The following is a 22062-nucleotide window of genomic DNA, read 5'->3' as shown; positions in this document are numbered from 1 at the left end:
ACTTATCGGTTAGCATAATGCCTATGAGATTTACCCACGGGAACCTGTGTGGTGTGTGCTCAGTTGCATCTGACTCTTTGCAACCCCATGGATGCCACCCACCAAGATCCCCTACCCATGGGATTTCCCAGGCAAGAAGACTAGAGTGGGTTGCCATTTCCTTCTCCAGGGGGTCTTCCTGGCTCAGGGACTGAGCATCTTTTGCATCTCCTGCATTGGCAGGCAGACCCTTTACCACTGAGCCACATGGGAAGCCCCATGTGAACCTTTAAGACATCAAGAAAAGTAAAATTATTTAATGACAAAGAGAAAAGATAACAGTTAAGGATAATTTGGTCAACAATGAGCCTATTCAACTAATAATAGATTCCAAAAGACTGTAGGAGAATAACTTGAAAAGACTAATAAAATGTAATAACTAGAGAATAGAACTGCGTAGTTAGAGAAGTGCCATTCAAGAAGAGGGTGAATTGAAGAAAATTATGGTGAACAGATAACAGAGAAGGTAACACCAAGAGACTCTGACTAAGACAGTATTAAAGCATATGCTTGAGGATGAAGTACATTTAGTAAAGAAGGAAGAACTGGGGCAAAAAATAGAAATTTCTAAATCCAGTAGTAAATTTTATACTGTAAGCCAAAGATGTGATTATATATCATGCTGATTTTAAATTTCTCTTATTTTTCACCTCATATGAGTCTCCATTTTTGAAACAATATTTTATTATTTTGACAAAGAGCCTTACTTGGTAATATACCTGCCTTAATGCCTATGATAACATAGATGTAATAATGTAATAACCCATCTATGGATAAGTTACTTCCCACAGAAAAACCTTAGCCCTCAAACAATTAAAAGAAGTTCTTGATGAAGAAACCACACATTCACAGTTAGATAATATAATGTTGTTCAGATATTAGTTATGAATAAAAAAGATTTAGTTCAGAGACTTTGAAAAATTGAAAAATTTAAGAAACCTGTCTTGTATCTTCTTGGTCCTTACCCCATAGATGATGGGGTTCACCAGGGGAGGGACTAGGAGATAAATGTTGGCCACAAATATGTGGACATGGGGCGCCACATGGTCCCCAAACCTGTGAGTAAGAAAAGAGAAGAAGGCTGGAGTATAGGACACTAAGATTACACAGACATGAGAGCCACAAGTACCCAAAGTCTTGAGTCGGGCATCCTTGGATGGGAGATGGAAGACAGTGTAGAGTATGAGGACATAAGAACAAATGATCAATATGAAGTCCACTCCTCCTGTAAGAAAGGCAACAATGAGGCTATAGGCTCTGCGGATTCTGGTCTCAGCACAGGCAATCTTGATGAGGGCCATGAACTCACAATAGATATGGGAAATGATATTTCTGCAGTAGGGAAGCCACCGTAGCAAGAAAGGGTGAGGAAAGAGAAGTACCATGCCCCGGAATACAATTGCTAGACCGATGCACCCAATTGTAGAATGTGTCAGAATAGATGCATGTCTTAATGGATTACAAATGGCTATATAACGGTCAAAAGCCATTGCCAGGAAGAAGCCAGACTCCATGGTGGAACAAGAGTGAATCAGGAACACTTGGGTGAGGCAGGCTTCAAAGCAAATCTCTCCATCATGGAACCAGAAGAGGCTGAGAAGTTTGGGCACAGCTGTAGTGCACACAATAAGGTCAGCCAGAGCTAGCATGCAGAGGAAGAGGTACATTGGCTCATGGAGGCTAGAATCTGTCTTGATAATAAAGAGAAGAGAGCAGTTTCCCAGTAGGGCTAAAAGATAGATCACACAAAAGGGGATGGAGATCCAGATGTGAGCAGTCTCTAATCCAGGAATGCCGATGAGAATGAAGGTTGATGGATAGATATCAGTCTTATTATATGCTGACATAATCATCAGATGTTTTAGTTTTCCCTTCATGGATTTTCATCTGATGCAAACAAATCATAACATAAATTCTGAAGCCTCTGGGAAGTTAGCCAAAATGCAGAGAATTATAGTCTATGGAATAAATACAATGTCTGTAAATATTTTGATAGAAATTATTTCATTATCTGTCTGACTGTGAAATATTACTTCAGAGTTATAAATTTCAGTGTGGCTGCTCTGTAGATGCTAAATGAGAAAAGATATCTAGGTATCAAAAAACTGGAGTTACATATATGAAATTAAAATCTTCCATTAAGAAGAAAGGGATATCAGTTGAAAGCTGAAGACTATGTGAGAGTCATGGGTTTGGATGACTTAGTAACAAACATGCAACTGTAAGATGCAAAGCAGAGTGAAACAGGAGGGGTGATAGAATATTTTGAATGGAAAATAAACTTTATTTTCGATTTTAGTTATAATAGTTTGGGCACATGCCAAATTATAGGGGGTGGGTAGCTTTGAGATTTAAATATTGCAGTTCTGGGGGACTGTTGTAGAATAAACAGAAGGGGCTTAATTCAGACCAACACGGGATTCATGCAGGATGATGGCAAGAGTGAGCCTGATGACAGTGTGTCAGAAAATGAACAGCTCATTGTATTGCTCATGACCCACATCTGGCCCCAGAATTTGTGTTTGCGCTAGTAGGTAAAAATTACAATGTTATTATAACCTGTATTCTGAGCTTCCTTCACTTTTTGGCATTGCTGTTTAGTCATTAGGTAGCGTCCAACTCTTTTGCAACCCCAAGGACTGTAGCCGCCAGGCTCCTCTGTCCATCGGATTTCCCAGCAAGAAACTAGAGTGGATTGCCATTTCCTTCTCCAGGGGATCTTCCCAACCCAGGGACTGAATCTGTGTCTCCTGCATTGGCAGCGGGGTTCACTGAGCCACCAGGGAAGCCCTACCCTTGCTTACCTTTAGGTTTATGTCTACATTCATTGAGCTAAAACGAGTTTCTACAAACTTTCCCTTTTTGATCTTCAAATGAAATTTTATATCCTTTTATCTATAGTTGTGTTTCCATCAACATTCTCCTATTACTCATGCACTTTAAGTTTCATTCTTTCTATTTGTTCTACCTCTCTACACAAGTTAAATATATTTCCTGGTATAAAATAAGTGGATAAATTGTACAGTGAAAAATTCATACAGAAGTGAATGCAATTTTCCAATTATTTAAAACAGATTTTATCCTTACTTGCAATCATGAAATTAAAAATGAAAATATGATAGAAATCACAGTTTATATTTTCATCCAACAGAATATCATGATGATTGATATCAAGCATTAGAGAGGTCTGAGCTAACAAGCAGCTAGTATGCATGATTGGTAGAAGACAATTGATCTGTTAGAGAAAAAATTGTTTAGTAACTATTCTTATGAAACAAAACATTTGGCAGTTCAATTTAACAATTTGCCATCCAAGGTATAATGCTCATATATACATATGGAGGGAAGATCCCCTGGAGGAGGGCATGGCAACCCACTCCAGTATTTTTGCCTGGAGAATCTCAGGGACAGAAAAGCTTGGTGGGCTACGGTCCATAGGGTCACCGAAAGTTGGACATGAGTGAGTGACTAAGCACATAGACATAGAAGTATATACAGCAATTCTCATTGTAAAAATGCCTATAATAGAAGAAAAAATCAAGCATCCAAAATGTCCATCAAAGTAATATCAAGTTAAAAAATCTGTAGCATATTATAGAGTACGCAGAAGCAATTAGAATGAAGTTATTTATACATATTTACATATAAAATATCCAAATGAAAAATGAAACAGAAATTTGATTTTTCCATTAACACAAAAACACAAGCAAAAATGAAACATGTATGTTTGTGTGTGTGTGTGTGTCTGTGTGTGTGTGTATACACACACAAAACACATTTATACTAAAGCTTTTATAAACACAGAAAACAATCAAGAAGGGTATACTTAGGAAGCATAGATTTAGAAAGAGCTTAAATTTGGGACTGTGATAAGAATATAATTTAGCTGTATCACTGTGGTTATCTCTTTTTTAACAGCATTAGTATAGTCGATAAATTGATGTGCTATATATACTTTAAGGTAAGTAAATAAATGCAGAGTTGCAATGGTATTCATTATAAAAATATAAACCATGAAATTACAGAGGAGATGGGGCTTTCCTTCTCTTATAAAATATTGAAACATTTCTCTAACCTTTTAAAATATCTTTCCCACATCTCTCATAGAGAACTTGTCACTTAGTTTGTGAAAGTGGTGGCCCAGTGCCTTTGTTCTTCATGGTGGTATTTTTTCCACATAAAATCCCTCAGTAACCCAAGAATTTACTCACATATCACTCCTCTGAGATTACTTTTCTAGTTATTTTCAACCATCATTTGATATCCCTCCTCAGCGTCCATATGATGTGTACACTTACATGTCTCTATTTCGCCATACTGTGTTTTTATTTCTGTACATCTTTCACATTTATTATGGTACAAATTCTTACTTGACAGAGTTCATCTCTTTTCATATATTTATTTGACGTTTCAATGAATGAATGAATGAACAAAAAGAAAAAAAGAAGAACATAAGGGAGTGTTATTTTTTTCTGGTAAATAATTTTATTTAAACTTAAGACAAACAATGGAATCACTATAAACTGACTCTGGTTCACACTAACCCCCAAACACTATAGTACATTAACAGTTTATAGTATTTTCATATTATTTATACTGTTCATACTATTAAAATTTTTAATACTACTTTAATACTGTTTATTTTTTTATCATATTAAATATTTAAGACATATCCAAGAAAGTAAACGGAGATGGCAACCCACTCCAGCACTCTTGCCTGGAAAATCCCATGGACAGAGGAGCCTGGTAGGCTGCAGTCCATGGGGTCACTAAGAGTCGGACGCGACTGAGCAAGTCCACTTTCACTTTTCACTTTCATGCATTGGAGAAGGAAACGGCAACCCACTCCAGTGTTCTTGCCTGGAGAATCCCAGGGACAGTGGGAATGGGCTGCTGTCTATGGGGTCACGTAGAGTTGGACACGACTGATGTGACTTAGCAGTAGCAGCAGCAATAAATTAAAAATACAACAAAAATAAATTATAAAAATGAAATACAACAAAATTAAATTATATCAATATTTTTTTCTTTGTCTGCTTATAGCGGGGCAGGGGAGAGGGAATGGAGGAGAAGAAATATCCGATTTTGAGGAGAAACAAAATAAATGAGCTATAACATCTTCTGGCAAAATTCTGCATCTCAGACTTTCTCCATGCTGTTAAATATTCTATATAATTTTTTATTCTTGTTGGTTTTTTAAACTTTTTATTTTGTATTGGAATACAGCCAATTAACAATGCTGTGATAGTTTCAAGTGTGATGCATTGATACATGAAAAAATGTTGTTACAAAACAAGAGCATAGTAGATCCTGATATTATAAATCAAAACCCAAAAGACCTTGTATTGCACACTTAGAAGAGTCAAGAACATGGATGTACATATGAGTGAAAGATAGTGCATAAAATAAACACACCAAAAAGTAAAAAAGAAAAAAAAAAGTTCTACATCTCTATCAAGCTTATAACAAAAATAAAATAAATCAACATGAACTGAGCTTCTATTAGATATTATATTTCTTTATACTGAGGGCATTGTCGTACTGAATCCTTAAAGGGACTTTCTAGATAGGTACTCAAACATATAATACAGATATGAATACAAGTAAACGATGTTTACTTTAGGTTCCCAAATCTCTTCTACAATGAATTCAAGGAGCTAGAATTGGAATCCAAGTGTAATTACAAGGTTTGCAATTTTGTAAAATGTTATAAAGTTTATATTAACCATTAAAAGGCAAGTGCTACACAGGATTCTGTAAGTATAAAATGACATAAGGCATGTTAGACAGTTTGGGGCAGCATGGAGAGTTATTCAAATACCCGAGATCTCTAAGGGTTGTTCAGAACGTAGGGCTGATACATCTGCACTCCCATCCTTTCTTCATTGCCTTTTTCTGCAGGCCTGATCTAAGTAGAGAACCCCATGCACAAATTTATTCTCAAGGAAAGCTGCACCCTGAATCAACTCACATCAGAGTAAAACAGAGGCCACCTATTCAGGGGTCATAAATCCAAAGGGGCTCAGTTGCTCCAAGAAATCTTACACAAGTCTGTTTTTCACAGCCTGTTTACCCTGATGAGAGTCCTGAAACCTTCTCTCTGGCTATTGTCAAACTAGCCTGTGACACAAATGAGAGCAAACTGCATTGCCTTACCTCACCAGGGGTGCTTCTGGGATGAGGATGAGTACCAACCTCAACTGAAGAAAACATCATAACTTACAGCTTTTCATAATGAGCTCAGTTATAGACATGCTTCCCATTTTCTGAGGGTCCCATGGGCATTGAGTGGGAATGGTCTCCCTATAGAGTCAGGGAAAGATAACACTGGGAGTTAAAGACCTGAGTTCAGAAATCAGGTTGTAAATCTTTGGAGCTGACATCTTCATAACAGGAAAATCCAAGAGAGGGGAGAGGGAAAGATGAGTCTTCCTCAGTTTCCTGGAGTCTATTTTTCAGCAGGATTGCTTGCATCTCAGAATTGCTTGTTTTTAAAAATAAATGCACAAATCTAAAAAGTAAAGATAATGTCTAGTCCCTTTGTTTTAAATAATGCCTTTTTAATTTTTAATATAAGAAAAATAAAGAAAACTAATTTCAATCCTAAAGTCACCTTGATATTTAAATTATATATCATAATTTTCATATTTACTTGATTTAAAATATTTAAATCATATTAGACTAAATTTTATAGCATAACCTATCTCAAGACATGATATAAACTTTATTACTCTCATATTAATCAGAATAAATTCCATTGATTTTTTTTAAATGTACATCATGGTGATTTGATATAGATATATATCATGGAAGGATTTCCCCTCCTCCCACATCTAGTTAATTAACATATCTGTAACCGCACATATTTATTTGTATGTGAAAACATTTGTGTGTGTGTGTGTGTGTGTGTGTGTGTGTGTGTATAAGAGAGAGGGCATTTAAGTTCTAATCCTCAGCAAATTTTGATTATATAATGTAGTAATATCAACTATAGTCTTTAAATTAGGTGCTAAATCCTCAGACCTTATACATCTTATAGCTGAAAGTTTGTACCCATTTACCAATCTCTTCCCATTTTCTCCCCTAACAGCCCTTGGCAACTACTTTGTACTGTATGTCTGTTTCTATCACAGAAAATTTATTACATGAAACAAATGAAAATGTGACTTTGTTGAAAACTGAATAGCATTTAAACATTATTGTGGAAACTTTGATGTCTTTAAATAAGCCACTGAGATTTATTGCTTTTGATTTTACATGTATGTATTCCAGGCTAGCTTTTGACCTTTAACTAATTTTTGAATCTTTATTGTGTGTGACAATCTCACTAATTTCATTCATTATACAACTTGGAATTTTATCATTTAACTTTAAATTTAGTTATATTCTTTATGTTATTGTTAGTGTGTCTTACATACATTACATATACACTTGAGAGGGGAACAGGCAGGAAGTCCAGGGGTCTCCGAACGGAGGAAATAGGCTGCAAGTGTCAGATATTTTTATCTCTCTCTTAAGCAGCAGGAGGAAACAAACTAGATTTATATTTTTTCCCCTTCTCTATACAAATTTAAGACAGTCCCCTGGTGGCTAAGATGGTAAAGCATCTGCCTTCAGTGTGGGAGACCTCGGTTCTATCCCTGGGTTGGGAAAATCCTCTGGAGAAGAAAATGGCAACCCACTTCAGTACTCTTGCGTGGAAAATCCCATGGACAGAGAAGTGTGGTAGGCTACAGTCCATGGGGCTGCAAAGAGTCGGACATGACTGAGCAACTTCACTTTCACTTTATACACATTTAAAAAGAGGTTTCTCTTAAAATTCTGTGTTGCTATAATGACACTCAATATGCCAGCAAATCTGCAAAACTCAGCAGTGGCCACAGCACTGGAAAAGGTCAGTTTTCATGCCAATCCCAAGGAAAGGCAATGCCAAAGAATGCTCAAACTACCGCACAATTGCACTCATCTCACATGCTAGTAAAGTAATGCTCAAAATTCTCCAAGCCAGGCTTCAGCAGTACATGAACTGTGAACTTCCTGATGTTCAAGCTGGTTTTTGAAAAGGCAGAGGAACCAGAGATCAAATTGCCAACATACACTGGATCATGGAAAAAAGCAAGAGAGTTCCAGAAAAACATCTATTTCTGCTTTACTGATTATGCCAAAGACTTTGACTGTGTGGATCACAAGAAACTGTGGAAAATTCTGAAAGAGATGGGAATACCAGACCACCTGACCTGCCTCTTGAGAAATCTGTATGCAGGTCAGGAAGCAACAGTTAGAACTGGACATAGAACAACAGACTTGTTCCAAATAGGAAAAGGAGTACATCAAGGCTGTATATTGTCACCCTGCTTATTTAACTTCTATGCAGAGTACATCATGAGAAACGCTGGACTGGAAGAAACACAAGCTGGAATCAAGATTGCCGGCAGAAATATCAATAACCTCAGATATGCAGATGACACCACCCTTATGGCAGGAAGTGAAGCGAACTAAAAAGCCTCTTGATGAAAGTGAAAGAGGAGAGCGAAAAAGTGGCGAAAAAGCTCAACATTCAGAAAACAAAGATCATGGCATCTGGTCCCATCACTTCATGGGAAATAGATGGGGAAACAGTGTCAGACTTTATTTTTTTGGGCTCCAAAATCACTGCAGATGGTGACTGCAGCCATGAAATTAAAAGACGCTTACTCCTTGGAAGAAAAGTTATGACCAACCTGGATAGCATATTCAAAAGCAGAGACATTACTTTGCCGACTAAGGTCCGTCTAGTCAAGGCTATGGTTTTCCCTGTGGTCATGTATGGATGTGAGAGTTGGACTGTGAAGAAGGCTGAGCACCGAAGAATTGATGCTTTTGAACTGTGGTGTTGGAGAAGACTCCTGAGAGTCCCTTGGACTGCAAGGAGATACAACCTGTCCATTCTAAAGGAGATTAGCCCTGGGTGTTCTTTGGAAGGAATGATGCTAAAGCTGAAACTCCAGTACTTTGGGCACCTCCTGGGAAGAGTTGACTCATTGGAAAAGACTCTGATGCTGGGAGGGATTGAGGGCAGGAGGAGAAGGGGCGACAGAGGATGAGATGGCTGAATGGCATCACTGACTCGATGGACATGAGTCTGAGTGAACTCAGGGAGTTGGTGATGGACAGGGAGGCCTGGCATGCTGCGATTCATGGGATCACAAAGAGTCAGACACGACTGAGTGACTGAACTGACTGATAATGTCACCTGGTTCCACCTGAAACTTAACTTTTTTCAAACCTTGAGCTAACCAATGCATTTTTGTTATGGAAATGTTTGCCTTAAGCTGTGTTAATACACTATACATTTACCCTAGACTCCATGTTTGAGTCAGTTCCACCTAAAGGCTCAGATCCTGTATGTTTTACTTGTACATTGTTCTCCTAATCTATGTTAATAAAACTATATATTTGCTTGGAAATCTACCTTTCTTTAAGATTCATGTCAATTGTTTTATGGCCCAGGATGACTCACCTAATGCCAATGTTATCTCAATGCCTGTTGTGGGTGAGGGGCCTGGTGCTATTCTCTGAATTTTGAGACATTTCCTTTCTCTAATTAGCAGACTGCTAGTAGCTATATAATATCTGGCTAAAGACTAGCAGGGGGCACTCTTTCTTCGCTCTTCTGATGTCTATGTCAGAAACTTTCTCTATCTCTTTTATACTTTCATAAAACTTTATTACACAAAAGCTCTGAGCGATCAAGCCTCCTCACTGGCCCCAGATTGAATTCTTCTCCTCTGGAGGCCAAGAATCCCGGTGTCTTATGTGGTTCAGCAAAAACCTTTCAACAGCACAACCCCATTATTTGGGAATTCTATAGTTGCAAACTTGCCTACTCTCAAGAATTTATTTGTAACCTCAAATAAATAGTTATGACATTTTCACAGTCATCTATAGACATGCAAAGATCTGGGACAAATTAAATTCTCCGACATGTACATTCTCAGCTGAGGTGGACTTTTCATTTCCTCTTTCATGTTGTAAACAAGTATTATTTTTGCATTCTATTCAGTGCCACATTTTTATTATTTCCATGTTTCTTGTTGATAATCTTGCTGTTTGTAATAGCTGTCAAGTGTAGTGAAATGCACTAAAATAAATAAATATTTTAAAAATTTACTTTTGAAGTGTACTAGAATAAAATAATATTTACCTGAATTGTCCTTCTGAGTGAGTTTGTTTCCTGGAACACATGGCTACAGCAGTGCAAGAAGCTTGTAGGAACCTAGATCTGCGTTTCCTCTAGGAATGATATTTTCCTACATTTTAATTCAGTGACCATGTGATTTTATGGAAAATAACTACTGAGAATAATGAGAAAGGACTATGCCTGTGCATGAATACCTATTATATGTATATGTACCCCCGCACCCCTGCCACACACACACACACACATTCATCTGGAGTTGAGCTTACTCTCTCATTCCCCCATAAGAGAACTCAGGTTGAGGGAATTTGTTGGTGCAGAGCAGTGCCAGTCTGAGGAAAGGTGCGTTGATGAGGGTAAAGTGAAACATTTCTTCTTACTCTTGCCAATTTGTTTTGTCTTGTTCTTTGCTCCACCGGGGTCCTATAACCTCCCATCTAGATTTTGGAACTCTTATTTTCATCCATTACTTGTTGCTGAGCAGGTGTTTCTGTGAGGGAAGAGTACAAAGACCTCCTATTCAGTCACCTTCCTAATGTAAACCTGACATCAATCACTGCAGATGCTGACTGCAGTCATGAAATTAAAAGATGCTTACTCCTTGGAAGAAAAGTTATGACCAGCCTAGATAGCATATTCAAAAGCAGAGACATTACTTTGCCGACTAAGGTCCGTCTAGTCAAGGCTATGGTTTTTCCTGTGGTCATGTATGGATGTGAGAGTTGGAGTGTGAAGAAGGCTGAGCACCGAAGAATTGATGCTTTTGAACTGTGGTGTTGGAGAAGACTCTTGAGAGCCCCTTGGACTGCAAGGAGATCCAACCAGTCCATTCTGAAGGAGATCAACCCTGGGATTTCTTTGGAAGGAATGATGCTAAAGCTGAAACTCCAGTACTTTGGGCACCTCATGCGAAGAGTTGACTCATTGGAAAAGACTGTGATGCTGGGAGGGAATGGGGGCAGGAGGAGAGGGGGATGACTGAGGATGAGATGGCTGGATGGCATCACGGACTCGATGGACGTGAGTCTGAGTGAACTCCGGGAGATGGTGATGAACAGGGAGGCCTGGCGTGCTGTGATTCATGGGGTAGCAAAGAGTCAGACACGACTGAGCGACTGAACTGAACTGAACTTTGTTTCTTTTCCTTAGAAACCAGGGTTCCCAAATGACTCTCTTTTTTTTAACTCAGAACCAGATTAGAATCTTGAATCCTCAGAGGTCTCTTTTGTGCTTTATAAAACTGGCTTTGGGGAATTTCTACTGAAAGCTCCTCCAGGCAAAAAGCAGTGCTCTCATAAAGATTAAGTGGTTTAAGACAAAACAGAGACAGGATTCCATCCTGGTGCTCTGTCTGGTGAGTCTTCTCTGTCTCCTAACTCACAGTGTATCCAGAGGCCACAGTGATGGACAAAAGGAAAGATGAGAGAAAGAAAGGAAGAGAAGAGACACAAGATAAGTTTGAGGGAAAGAAGACTGAGACAGAAGTTTAGAGAAATGGATAAGATCATATTTAGGAAGGAGCATGTAGTCATAATATACACATTTGGACTTCAGCCTGAATCTATCCTGTGCAGTTTAGAAAAATCACTCTCCTGACATCTAAAGAATGATGGATAGCATGGTATCTTTAAAGTAGGCTTAAAGTGTTCAATATCTATCTAAAACCAAAAGTATATTATATTTAGGGCTTTAACTTTATTCCTTCTTTTATAGATGAAAAATGCTTGTCACTTACTTTCCTTTGATTACACTGTAAATAAGTCATAAATCTGGGTTTCAACACAATTAATCTGACTGCAGACCTCATACTTTCAAGTACTGTAAAATACTGTGCTGTAATAAATCCAAGAAATGATAATGATTTAAACTAATTTCATTATGAATGAGACAAATGCACTGATTTTTAAAATACTGAAGAGGTAAAATTAGTTGTACTTTTTGATAATGTGTGAGAGAAGAGGATGCTATTCAGATATTTTTCTTTCTTTTTTAAATTTAGGTATAATTGACATATAATGTTATATTTCTTTCAAGTGTACAACATAACCTACATGTTATGAAATGATCACCACAATAATCTGATTAACATCCATCACCATAGATAGTTACAACCTGATTTCTGGTCTAGGAATACAAAAAAAAAAAAAAAAAAATTAAGACTCTGTCAACTTACATTAATGAATCACAGAAAATTTTGCTTCCATAATTGAATTCTACTTTCAATTATCTATATCACACATTTTTAGAGTATTCACTATTGCATTTCAAGGCCACAATATTATGGAAGAAAGAGTTTATTCTTAAAGACATTTCACAGAGTGCCTCCTACAAATAACATCTATTGCTTTCAGCTTCCCTTGTTTTCATGTTTGCCATTTCCTCCTAGGAGTTTCCTGCATTCTCACACTTATCATCAGGTTTAGGTGATACCTGATTGTCTTAGTGAAACTGTGATCATAATTTCCATTGCTCTTCTGGCATTTTCCAATAACACAAAATGATGAAAAGACCCTTCTTACTACAAAACCACTATCAGTAATGAATGATCAAAATTTTTAAAATACTCATCTAACAATTGCCATAAGTAAAGTACATGAAAATCTGTAAAAACAGCTTTAGTAATTTTGAAAATGGTATACCCAGTTTGCTCAGAGCAGGTGTCTATTTAGTTTTTTCTTCAACATACTTGCCATGAATCTTAAACTGTTACAACTATGACCTCCTTAGATTATAATGAAGATATGACATCTTGTATTCAGATGGATGTGGGTTTAAAAGAGATGATATGTCTGTTTGAATGTGTGTAGAGGAGAGGGAACTATGTACATATGATACGGGTTAGGCATGTATTAGCTTTTCCTTATTCCCATTCTCTTTTCATTTCAATTTAGTGTTTTCTCTTCTATTTTCTTTCTATAGCTCTGTAACTATAAAAATTACAAGTTTTGACAAGTCTTTTAAACTATATGAGGTTTAGATCCATACGTAAAGATGGGATTAATGTTCTCCTATCTGTGTTTATAAAGATTAGAGATAATATTTGCACATGTTCTGTAGCATTGGAATTAGTAAGCAAGTACCTTAATGAATGGTAGTTGATGCTGCCATTTTAATTGCACTTTAACTGCACATTTTAATATTAATGAATAAATATTAACAAATGGCTTATCTGAATCCTTTATAATTATTTTGAATCTTTTAGATTGCATCTTAATGAATATGTATTCATTAGTGATTATTAGAAAAAATGCTTTAATACTTGTGTGTTACCATCTAATCAAATGAAACTACAGACCATTTTAGAGGCTGGCAAAGCCCTATGTATGTCAATATTGAAAATAAATTATATTGATGGTGATAAGAGAAGGTAATTAATGAGTTGTTAATATTAAGGCAAAATTTTAGCATAATACCAGTGATAGAACCATTGCAAATTAGCAGAGAAGAAAAGTGCTAACAAAGATGAATACATTACGTAGAATTTTTTATGACAATCCACTACAAAATTTCTAAAACCTTCTCAAGAATTTGCTTTTTCACACTATGTTTATATATTGATACTACATTTCTTATTGTGTGAATTAACTGAGGAAGTGAGTATACTCAAATGTATGATATTCTTATTTTCTTTAGGTTTAAAACATTGCAGAGTTTTACTCAGTACTCTGAAGATTGGTAAACACCCATTTGTAAGGAACATGGACTTACGCACTACCAAGCAGGATGTCCCTTCCCAATGATACCCAGTTTCACCCCTCCTTCTTCTTGTTGCTGGGAATCCCAGGACTGGAAGCTCTCCACATCTGGATTGGCTTTCCCTTTTGTGCTGTGTACCTGACTGCACTGATAGGGAACTTCATTATCCTATTTGTGATCCAAGCTGAGAGCAGTCTACACCAGCCTATGTTCTACTTCCTGGCCATGTTGGCTACCATTGACTTGGGTCTCTCTACAGCTACCATCCCTAAGATGCTTGGGATCTTCTGGTTTAGTCTCAAAGAGATTCTGTTTGAAGCCTGCCTCACTCAGATGTTTTTCATCCACAACTTCACTGGTATGGAGTCTGCAGTCCTCTTGGCAATGGCTTATGACCGCTATGTGGCCATCTGCAACCCCCTCCGATATAGCACTATCCTCACCAACAGGGTCGTTTCTATGATTGGTGTTGGTGTGCTGGTGAGATCGTTTATTTCTGTTATTCCATTTGTATTTCTCATTTTACTGCTGCCCTTCTGTGAGAATCAAGTCATCCCTCATACCTACTGTGAACACATGGGTCTTGCTCGCCTATCTTGTGCCAGCATCAAGATCAATATCATCTATGGCTTAGGTGCTATTTCAATCCTAGTGTTTGATATCATAGCCATTGCCCTTTCTTATGTTCAGATACTCCGTGCTGTTTTTCGTCTTCCTTCTCGTGAAGCACGACTCAAGTCTCTCAGCACATGTGGTTCCCATGTTTGCGTAATTCTTGCCTTCTATACACCAGCTCTATTTTCCTTTATGACACATCGCTTTGGCAGAAATGTCCCCCGTTATATTCACATAGTTTTGGCCAATCTCTATGTTACAGTGCCACCAATGCTCAACCCTGTCATATATGGAGTCAGAACCAAGCAGATCTATGACCGTGTGAAAAAAATGTTATTACAAAAATAAGGAATTAAAATGGAATAGCACCTAATATGGAGAAGGCAATGGCACCCCACGTTGGACACGACTGAGCGACTTTACTTTCACGCATTGGAGAAGGAAATGGCAACCCACTCCAGTGTTCTTGCCTGGAGAATCCCAGGGATGGGGGAGCCTGGTGGGCTGCTGTCTATGGGGTCGCGCAGAGTCGGACACGACTGAAGTGACTTAACAGCAGCAGCACCTAATATGTATGAGATGGAACTTTTGAACAGGGAAATAACTTATTATATTAAATTATGTACATTTAAGTGTGATTGACAAAATATGTATTTTGACTACCTTCTGTAACTATTTTAATGAGTTTAGAGACTGAAAAAAATCTAAGCTTTGTTATCCAATTCAAATGGTAAGTGAAAGTCTGTGACAGTCTTTATATATGATATTTGATCACTGGTATCAGTAGATTTGAAGTAGAAATATAGAATACTTCTTTTTGTATTATATCTTTCATGTGCATTTTTTTTGATGATTCTCACTCCCTGTTTATCTCCAAGTTGCCCTGTAACTGTTTCTCCCCTCTTACTTTGCAATCCTCTCTTGTTTCTCCTTCCTTTTCTCATTTTCTCTACCTTTAGAACTCAATCATTTTTATTTTAAGGACTTAAATATGATATCCTTTGATTTCATCATAAATATTATAGACATCCAAAATTGTGTCATAGATTAGGTACTTATTTTGCACATAAAATTGAACTAGGGAAATGAATGCCTATAAAAGCTTCATTATAAATGTTTGTGCAGAGTTTATCACAGATATATTTAGGTTTCATAAACCGAACTATGACATATACATAAGTAAAGAAACCATCTACAGCCTAGAGTGGTTGACTACATTCACATTCTTAGTTCTGTATGTTCTATAACTTATTTTTAGACTAATTTTGTAGTTGTTGTTTCCTTTTTTCATTAACAGACAGAACTTGTTTGGTCCTAGTTCTGTCTTTAATATACATATTTCAACGATCCTCAGTTTCCTTATTTTATAAGCATTGCCATAGTTTTATTTCAAAGGTTAAACATGAGACTTAATTACATTGCATAATGTTTATGCAATATAGTACCTGCATGTTTTTTATAGTAAATAAAAATAATTATTAGCCATTAACATGATCATCAGACTTCCTTGGTGGCTCAGTGGTGAAGAATCCACCTGCCAATGCAGGAGATGTGAGTTTGATCCCTGAATCGCGAAGATCTCCGAGAGAAATAACATGGACAGTGGGACCTAACTGGTGACAGTCCATGAGATTGCAAAAGAGTTGGACATGATTGGATGGTTAAACCACTACAACAGCATTATCATCATTATCATTTGTGTTATCATATTTTGTTACTGATGCTCACCCTTGACAACAATGTTTCTATTAGAGATGTTTATGGGTTTTTATTTTAATATTAGCCTTATACAAAATACCCTGAAGCTGTAGTGACACAACTAAAGTACAGTTAGTGTCAAATTTAATATATACTATCCATAAATTTAATTTATATTTTTTACATTTATGTTTAGTGTTACCTCTTAGTCTTTAAAATAGAAATGTGTAATTTGGAAATAATTACATAATTTATTTTTCTCTTTATCCATATATAGTGTGAGGAAAGTTATCTCCACAATATTCTGTTATTTCATTTATATCTGTTACTTTTAATCATATGTTCCTCTTTCTTGTATCCCAATTTCTCATATCATCAATCTGATGACTCTATCACTGAAGTACCTTTATCACTGGGCGCTTTCAATCTTCCAGATCAGCTGATTTTGTTTCATTTGTTGTTGTTGTTTAATCACTAAGTTGTGTCTGCCTTTTTATAACCCCATGGACAGTAGCCTGCCTCTATCCATGGGATTTCTCAGACAAGAATACTGAAGTGGTTTGCCATTTCTTCTCCAGCTAATCTTCCTAATCCAGGGATTGGACCTGCATCTCCTGCATTGGTAGGCAGATTCTATACCACTGAGGCACCAAAGAAGCCCTTTTATTTCAGAATTATCTGAAACATTTTCATTTTTGCCTCTGATACTACCATCTTACTGTTTCTAGCAATCAGCATATGACATTTGTAATTTTGCTACATACTCTATGCCAAAATCTCTCCCAGTTTCAGTTTTGCTATTACATTTAACATTCTTCTTGGTCATCATTTTGTAGAGGTGTGCCTAGTCCTTAATAAACTCCTCTGCAATCCAAATATACCTACTTTATAAGACTTACTGACTTGCCCTCCCTTCCCCAACAACTAAATACTAATATTACACCAATTTTCTGACATTTATATTTTAAAATCTACTACTCAAATGAAATCTTATTTCAGAAAAACACTGGTTTACATGGAAATGAATTTTTATATATTAACAAACTCTAGGGAAATTTCTTTTACACTATTTAAAGTAGAATAATGCTTACTTTTTTCATTTATTATTTATTCTGGGTTCTCTTACAACTTAATATAATATCTTGCAATGACTGCCTATCATCCCCTCTACTCCCAGATCATATGAAATTTAATGCTACTTACCTATTAAGTGACTCACAAGCTACTCAATAAGTGTCTGCTGAATGAATCAATCTAAGAATGAAAGAACTTATTGCTTATCAGTCATAGCATAATACAAGCAAGTTGATATCAAATATATGTATTGATATAAGTTATTATGCCAGAAACTACTGAAACAGGCTGGGTAAAGGATACATTGTATTGAGAAGAAAAGAGTAACTGATTTAATTATGAAAGCAGGGAGGAAGTAAGTTAGCAAAGCTTTCCAATCCAATGAATTTATTCATGCAAAATAGAATATAAATTGGCAAATTATTTGTGACAAGTAATAGCAACATTAGGTAATAATTGTCTTAAACATGTTTACAATTATCATCCTGGTTAGGATGTCTCATCATTACAAATAAAAAAAATCTTAGTATAAATTTACTTCAGTATAATGAAATGTACTATTTTGCGTAACAATAAGCTCAGTGAAGAACAGGATCAGCTGCCCAAAATGTAATCAAGGTTTCAGTTTCTATGTAGCTTTTTAGGAACTAAAAAAATTATCTCCATAGGGATATTGAAGTCTTCCTTTCATGACTGAATACCCAGTTTTAATGGGCCCATTAAATTTCTATGGACCCATTAAATGCCCATTTAATTTCTATGATTAAATATTATACTTTTATCTTTATGCTCTCATTATGTTAAAAATAAATTTTGACTTATGACTTTAAAATGTTAGAATAACATATCTTTTCTTTCTTTGGTTCCCATTCATTTCATTTATCTAAATACATTCCTTTTATAATTTTTATGTTATTTATTTTTTATTATCTTACACCCAGTAAGACTAGCACTGCATGGGAAAAAAATTTAAAGACTTTGCCTTATAGAAAAATCATGATATGTCAATACATTATTGATGAGTGCTAAGACATGGATGTAGGAAAGGAAGATACATGTGTCAGTGATTGATGCCCTAAACTGCATTTTTATATTTAATAAAATTGTGTTGCAAAATTCAGTCAGTAAGAGATTCTGTTCACTTCATTCTGTTCACTTCATATGCATAGGTTTGGATGGCATTAGTTTTGTGTCTCTGGCTTCCTATTAACAATACATGCTTACACTGGGGGAAAGGTGTGGACTAAAGACTATGTCTGCCTCCACATCAGTCCCTTTGCTCCAGGTACAGTTAATGGAATTGTTCCCAGGAGACTCTGAGTTGTTAATCTTGATTCCCATAGGGGATATGAGTTGACTTTGCTTTCAGACATGACCCCCAAAATACTAAGTACAGGTAGTATAAAACCATATTCTCTTTCGTAGGTGTATTGGAGCTCTCTAGCCCTATTCCTCCTGAAGGTAAGTTGCCTTTGAAATGTGTGATGGAGATGGATAGCCACTAGAGGCTACTGTTCAACAGTGAAGGAATGAGCTACAGTTGAATTTATTAAGCTCTGTATCACCACTGTAGAAAGATTTTCTGACAGAAAAAGTTTTTCAGTGGGTCATGCTGAAACAATTTAAATTTTTAAATAATCACCTATAAAGGGAACTTAAATTATGGTATAAATGATGATCTCTACTGCCAGGGATAATTGTGTATTTGGGCAATTTGTGTATGATAATAATTTAAAAATAAGATCATCATAGACCCAGAGTTAAGTGCTAGTTTACAAAGCTTATTACCAAGAGGGAAGCAGAGAAGTAAGAAATCTGAAGATGGAGATTAAATACAGTCTAGAAGGATTTACTGGCTGGGGATTCTCTACTTTAGCCATAACATTATTAAAACACTTCCCCAAATTTAGACTTTTGTCTCTCACTTTCATCAAGAGTTGATTACCCTGAGACTCCCTTCCTCCCTTCCTTCTTTTTTTATCCCATCCTTTTAACTTCCATTTTTGTTTTCTTCTTTCCCTTCTTGAAGCCTCTCTTTTCCTCCCTCCACCCCTTTCCTCCCCGCTCCTCGGCCCCCTCCTTCTCTTCAGTACTGCTGTACAATCTCTTCTTGTTTTTTGCTCCAGAAAGAAAGAGGAGAGAAAGAAAAAGGGAAGAAGAAAGAAAGATGGAAGAAAAGAAGGAGAAAAGAGATGACAGAAAAGAAAGAGAATGAAAGACAAGGTGAGGGAGAGGGAAAGGATGGAAAACCGTAACTACATTGTGGAAAATTAGGAGTACAGGTTTCATCAGCCTGATTAGAAAGGTGTTTTTATTCTCTGAAATCATCTCCCTTCAACAAAATTTTCACTGCTCGCCCTCAAACTCTCCCCAACACATGACAAGGAAGTGTAAAGATTTTAGATATTTTGAGATATTCTTAGCATTATGGCAGCCAGTAGAAACCCTGGAGAGTCTTTAGTCTATATATCCCATCAGACTATTAATATCAAAGAGACACATACGTCTCCTGGAGGTTATTTCAGGCTATAACGTTTCCTCATTTTGTGCAATTATCTTCATACTCAGTGTACAGTACAACTTGTATATCTTTGCATACCTTTTTTCTATATCTGTGGTATATTACAGTGTGTCATTGGGGTTTATGGACAAATATGAAAAGATAACTAAATGTACCATATTTCTTCATTAAGGATATGGTATTCAGTGTAAATATTGATATTGAATAAACTGGTTTCAGAAATACTGCTTGATATGCACCGCTCTGTATATCTTGGTGCAACTCCGTTCCCATATATATATATATATATATGGTTTATGTGCAGGTATCCGCATCTGATGTTCTGTGATTTGGTGTTGATATGTTTAATTAAGGTATACTTCGTCTTCAAAAAGACTAAAATCTCAATATAAACATAAACTCCTTCATGTTCCATGAATGAATTCTATGTCTTATGTGAGGTTTGAGCAAATGAGCATAAGATATTACTGCCTAATATTCAGATAAAGTCTTTCATAAAGTTAATTTTCCTTCCACTGAAAAACAGTCTGTCTGTGACAATACCTGCTTTTGTACGTAAGTTTTAGCATTAACTTTAATAATAAAAATAGAGATAAAAATTAAACCTACCGGTGTGAGTTTTTATCACTCTTATTTTCACTTCCAGAGATGGTCAACTGTTTGTCTTCTCATCGATGGCAAGATGCTCCACACCAGCACTTCCACTTTCCACCCAGACACCTTTTTCCTTGTAGGCATCCCAGGACTTGAGGATGTCCATGTCTGGATCTCCCTGCCCTTTTGCTTCATTTACTTAATGGCTCTGCTGGGCAATGCTACCATTTTGCTGATTATCTGGTCTGACCACTCTCTGCGGGATCCCATGTTCTACTTTCTAGTCATCTTATCAGCCATAGATCTGGCCCTCTCCACATCTGCAGTGCCCCGGATGCTGGGGATAATCTGGTTTGATGCACATGAGATTAGTTTCTCAGCCTGTGTGGCTCAGATGTTCCTGATACACACCTTTACAGGAATGGAGTCGGCAGTTCTGCTGGCGATGGCTTTTGACCGCTACGTGGCTATCTGTGCACCACTCCACTACACAACCATCCTGACGCTCCAAGTACTAGCAGGCATTGGTATTGGTATTATAATGCGCCCAGTTCTACTCATGTTTCTCATTCTTTACCTAACCCATCATCTGCCCTTCTGTGGGGCTTGAATTATTGCCCACTCCTACTGTGAGCACATGGGAATTGTCAAGTTGGCCTGTGCCAGCATTCGGATTAATGCCATTTATGGACTTTTTGTGGCTTCTTTCCTCATTTTGGATGTGGCCCTGGTTGGAATTTCTTATGCCTACATCCTCCATGCAGTTTTCCGCCTCCCATCTCGAGATGCTCGCCACAAAGCCCTGAATATGTGCGGGTCCCATGTAGGGGTCATGTTTGTTTTTTATGCACCTTCTCTATTCTCCTTCCTCACCCACCGTTTTGGCCAAAAAATTCCACCTTACATTCACATCCTTGTTGCGAATCTCTATGTGGTCATTCCACCTGCCCTCAATCCTATTATCTATGGTGTGAAGACCAAGCAGATTCGTGCACATGTGAGTCATGCTTTCAGCTCAAAATAGGGTTGTTTCCTTAGTTCTTGAAGGCATGGGTATAACTGAAATAGTAACTTTCAGTCTATTGTAGACTGATCATCTTTTTAAATGTTCCTTATATCAAAAGGTCTTGCAGATACTAAAAGAACAAAATTTTTGGTCTTAAATCCTTTCTTTTTCCTATTGGTATTGAGTATTTATTCTTCTGAATAAATTACATTTATTCATTACAGCAGGGAAACATTCCATTGGAAATTCTTTCATTTTTAACTATGGAGATTGAGTGAAACTCCATATCCATCTATTTGAAAATGACATAGCATTTCAGTGGGGAAAAATTAGTTTATTATATATGCCTTGGTTTCCTCTGAATAAAATAAATACATTTAAATATAAAATTTTAAAAAGATCTTGGGAGAACTCATCAATAAATTTTCTAATGTATCTGATTTCTTTAAGAATGATACTGGCTATTAAATGAGTTGTTAAAAGCATCTCAAGTTCTTCCCTTTAATTTCAGTTCTCTTTTCCTTACTCTTCAGGAGAATCTATAGGCAATATGTGCCCTCACTACGTCACTATACTTCTGTCTTTCTGGAGGCATATGAAATGAAAGAACCTAGAAAAAGTACTTATATTAAAGCATGAAAA

General features: G+C 36.6%; 2 protein-coding genes and 1 pseudogene across 2 annotated transcripts; 2 read left to right on the top strand and 1 right to left on the bottom strand.

Annotated features, from left to right (window-relative positions):
* Window positions 1-938: 938 nt before the first annotated feature.
* On the bottom strand, window positions 939-1916 carry LOC128060230 (olfactory receptor 52D1-like). Its single transcript, XM_052652577.1, has one exon. It carries the CDS (start codon window positions 1914-1916, stop codon window positions 939-941), a length of 978 nt encoding a protein of 325 aa, XP_052508537.1.
* A 12023-nt stretch (window positions 1917-13939) lies between these two features.
* Window positions 13940-14875, top strand: LOC128060175 (olfactory receptor 52E2-like). The gene has a single exon (XM_052652503.1). The coding sequence runs from the start codon at window positions 13940-13942 to the stop codon at window positions 14873-14875; it is 936 nt and encodes a 311-aa protein (XP_052508463.1).
* Window positions 14876-20502: 5627 nt separating this feature from the next.
* Window positions 20503-21438, top strand: LOC128060379 (olfactory receptor 52J3-like; annotated as a pseudogene).
* Window positions 21439-22062: the final 624 nt, after the last annotated feature.

This window comes from Budorcas taxicolor, chromosome 15 (genome assembly GCF_023091745.1).
Source record: "Budorcas taxicolor isolate Tak-1 chromosome 15, Takin1.1, whole genome shotgun sequence".
In the NCBI taxonomy this organism is placed as follows: domain Eukaryota; kingdom Metazoa; phylum Chordata; class Mammalia; order Artiodactyla; family Bovidae; genus Budorcas; species Budorcas taxicolor.
This window is presented reverse-complemented; position numbering and strand designations above follow the sequence as displayed.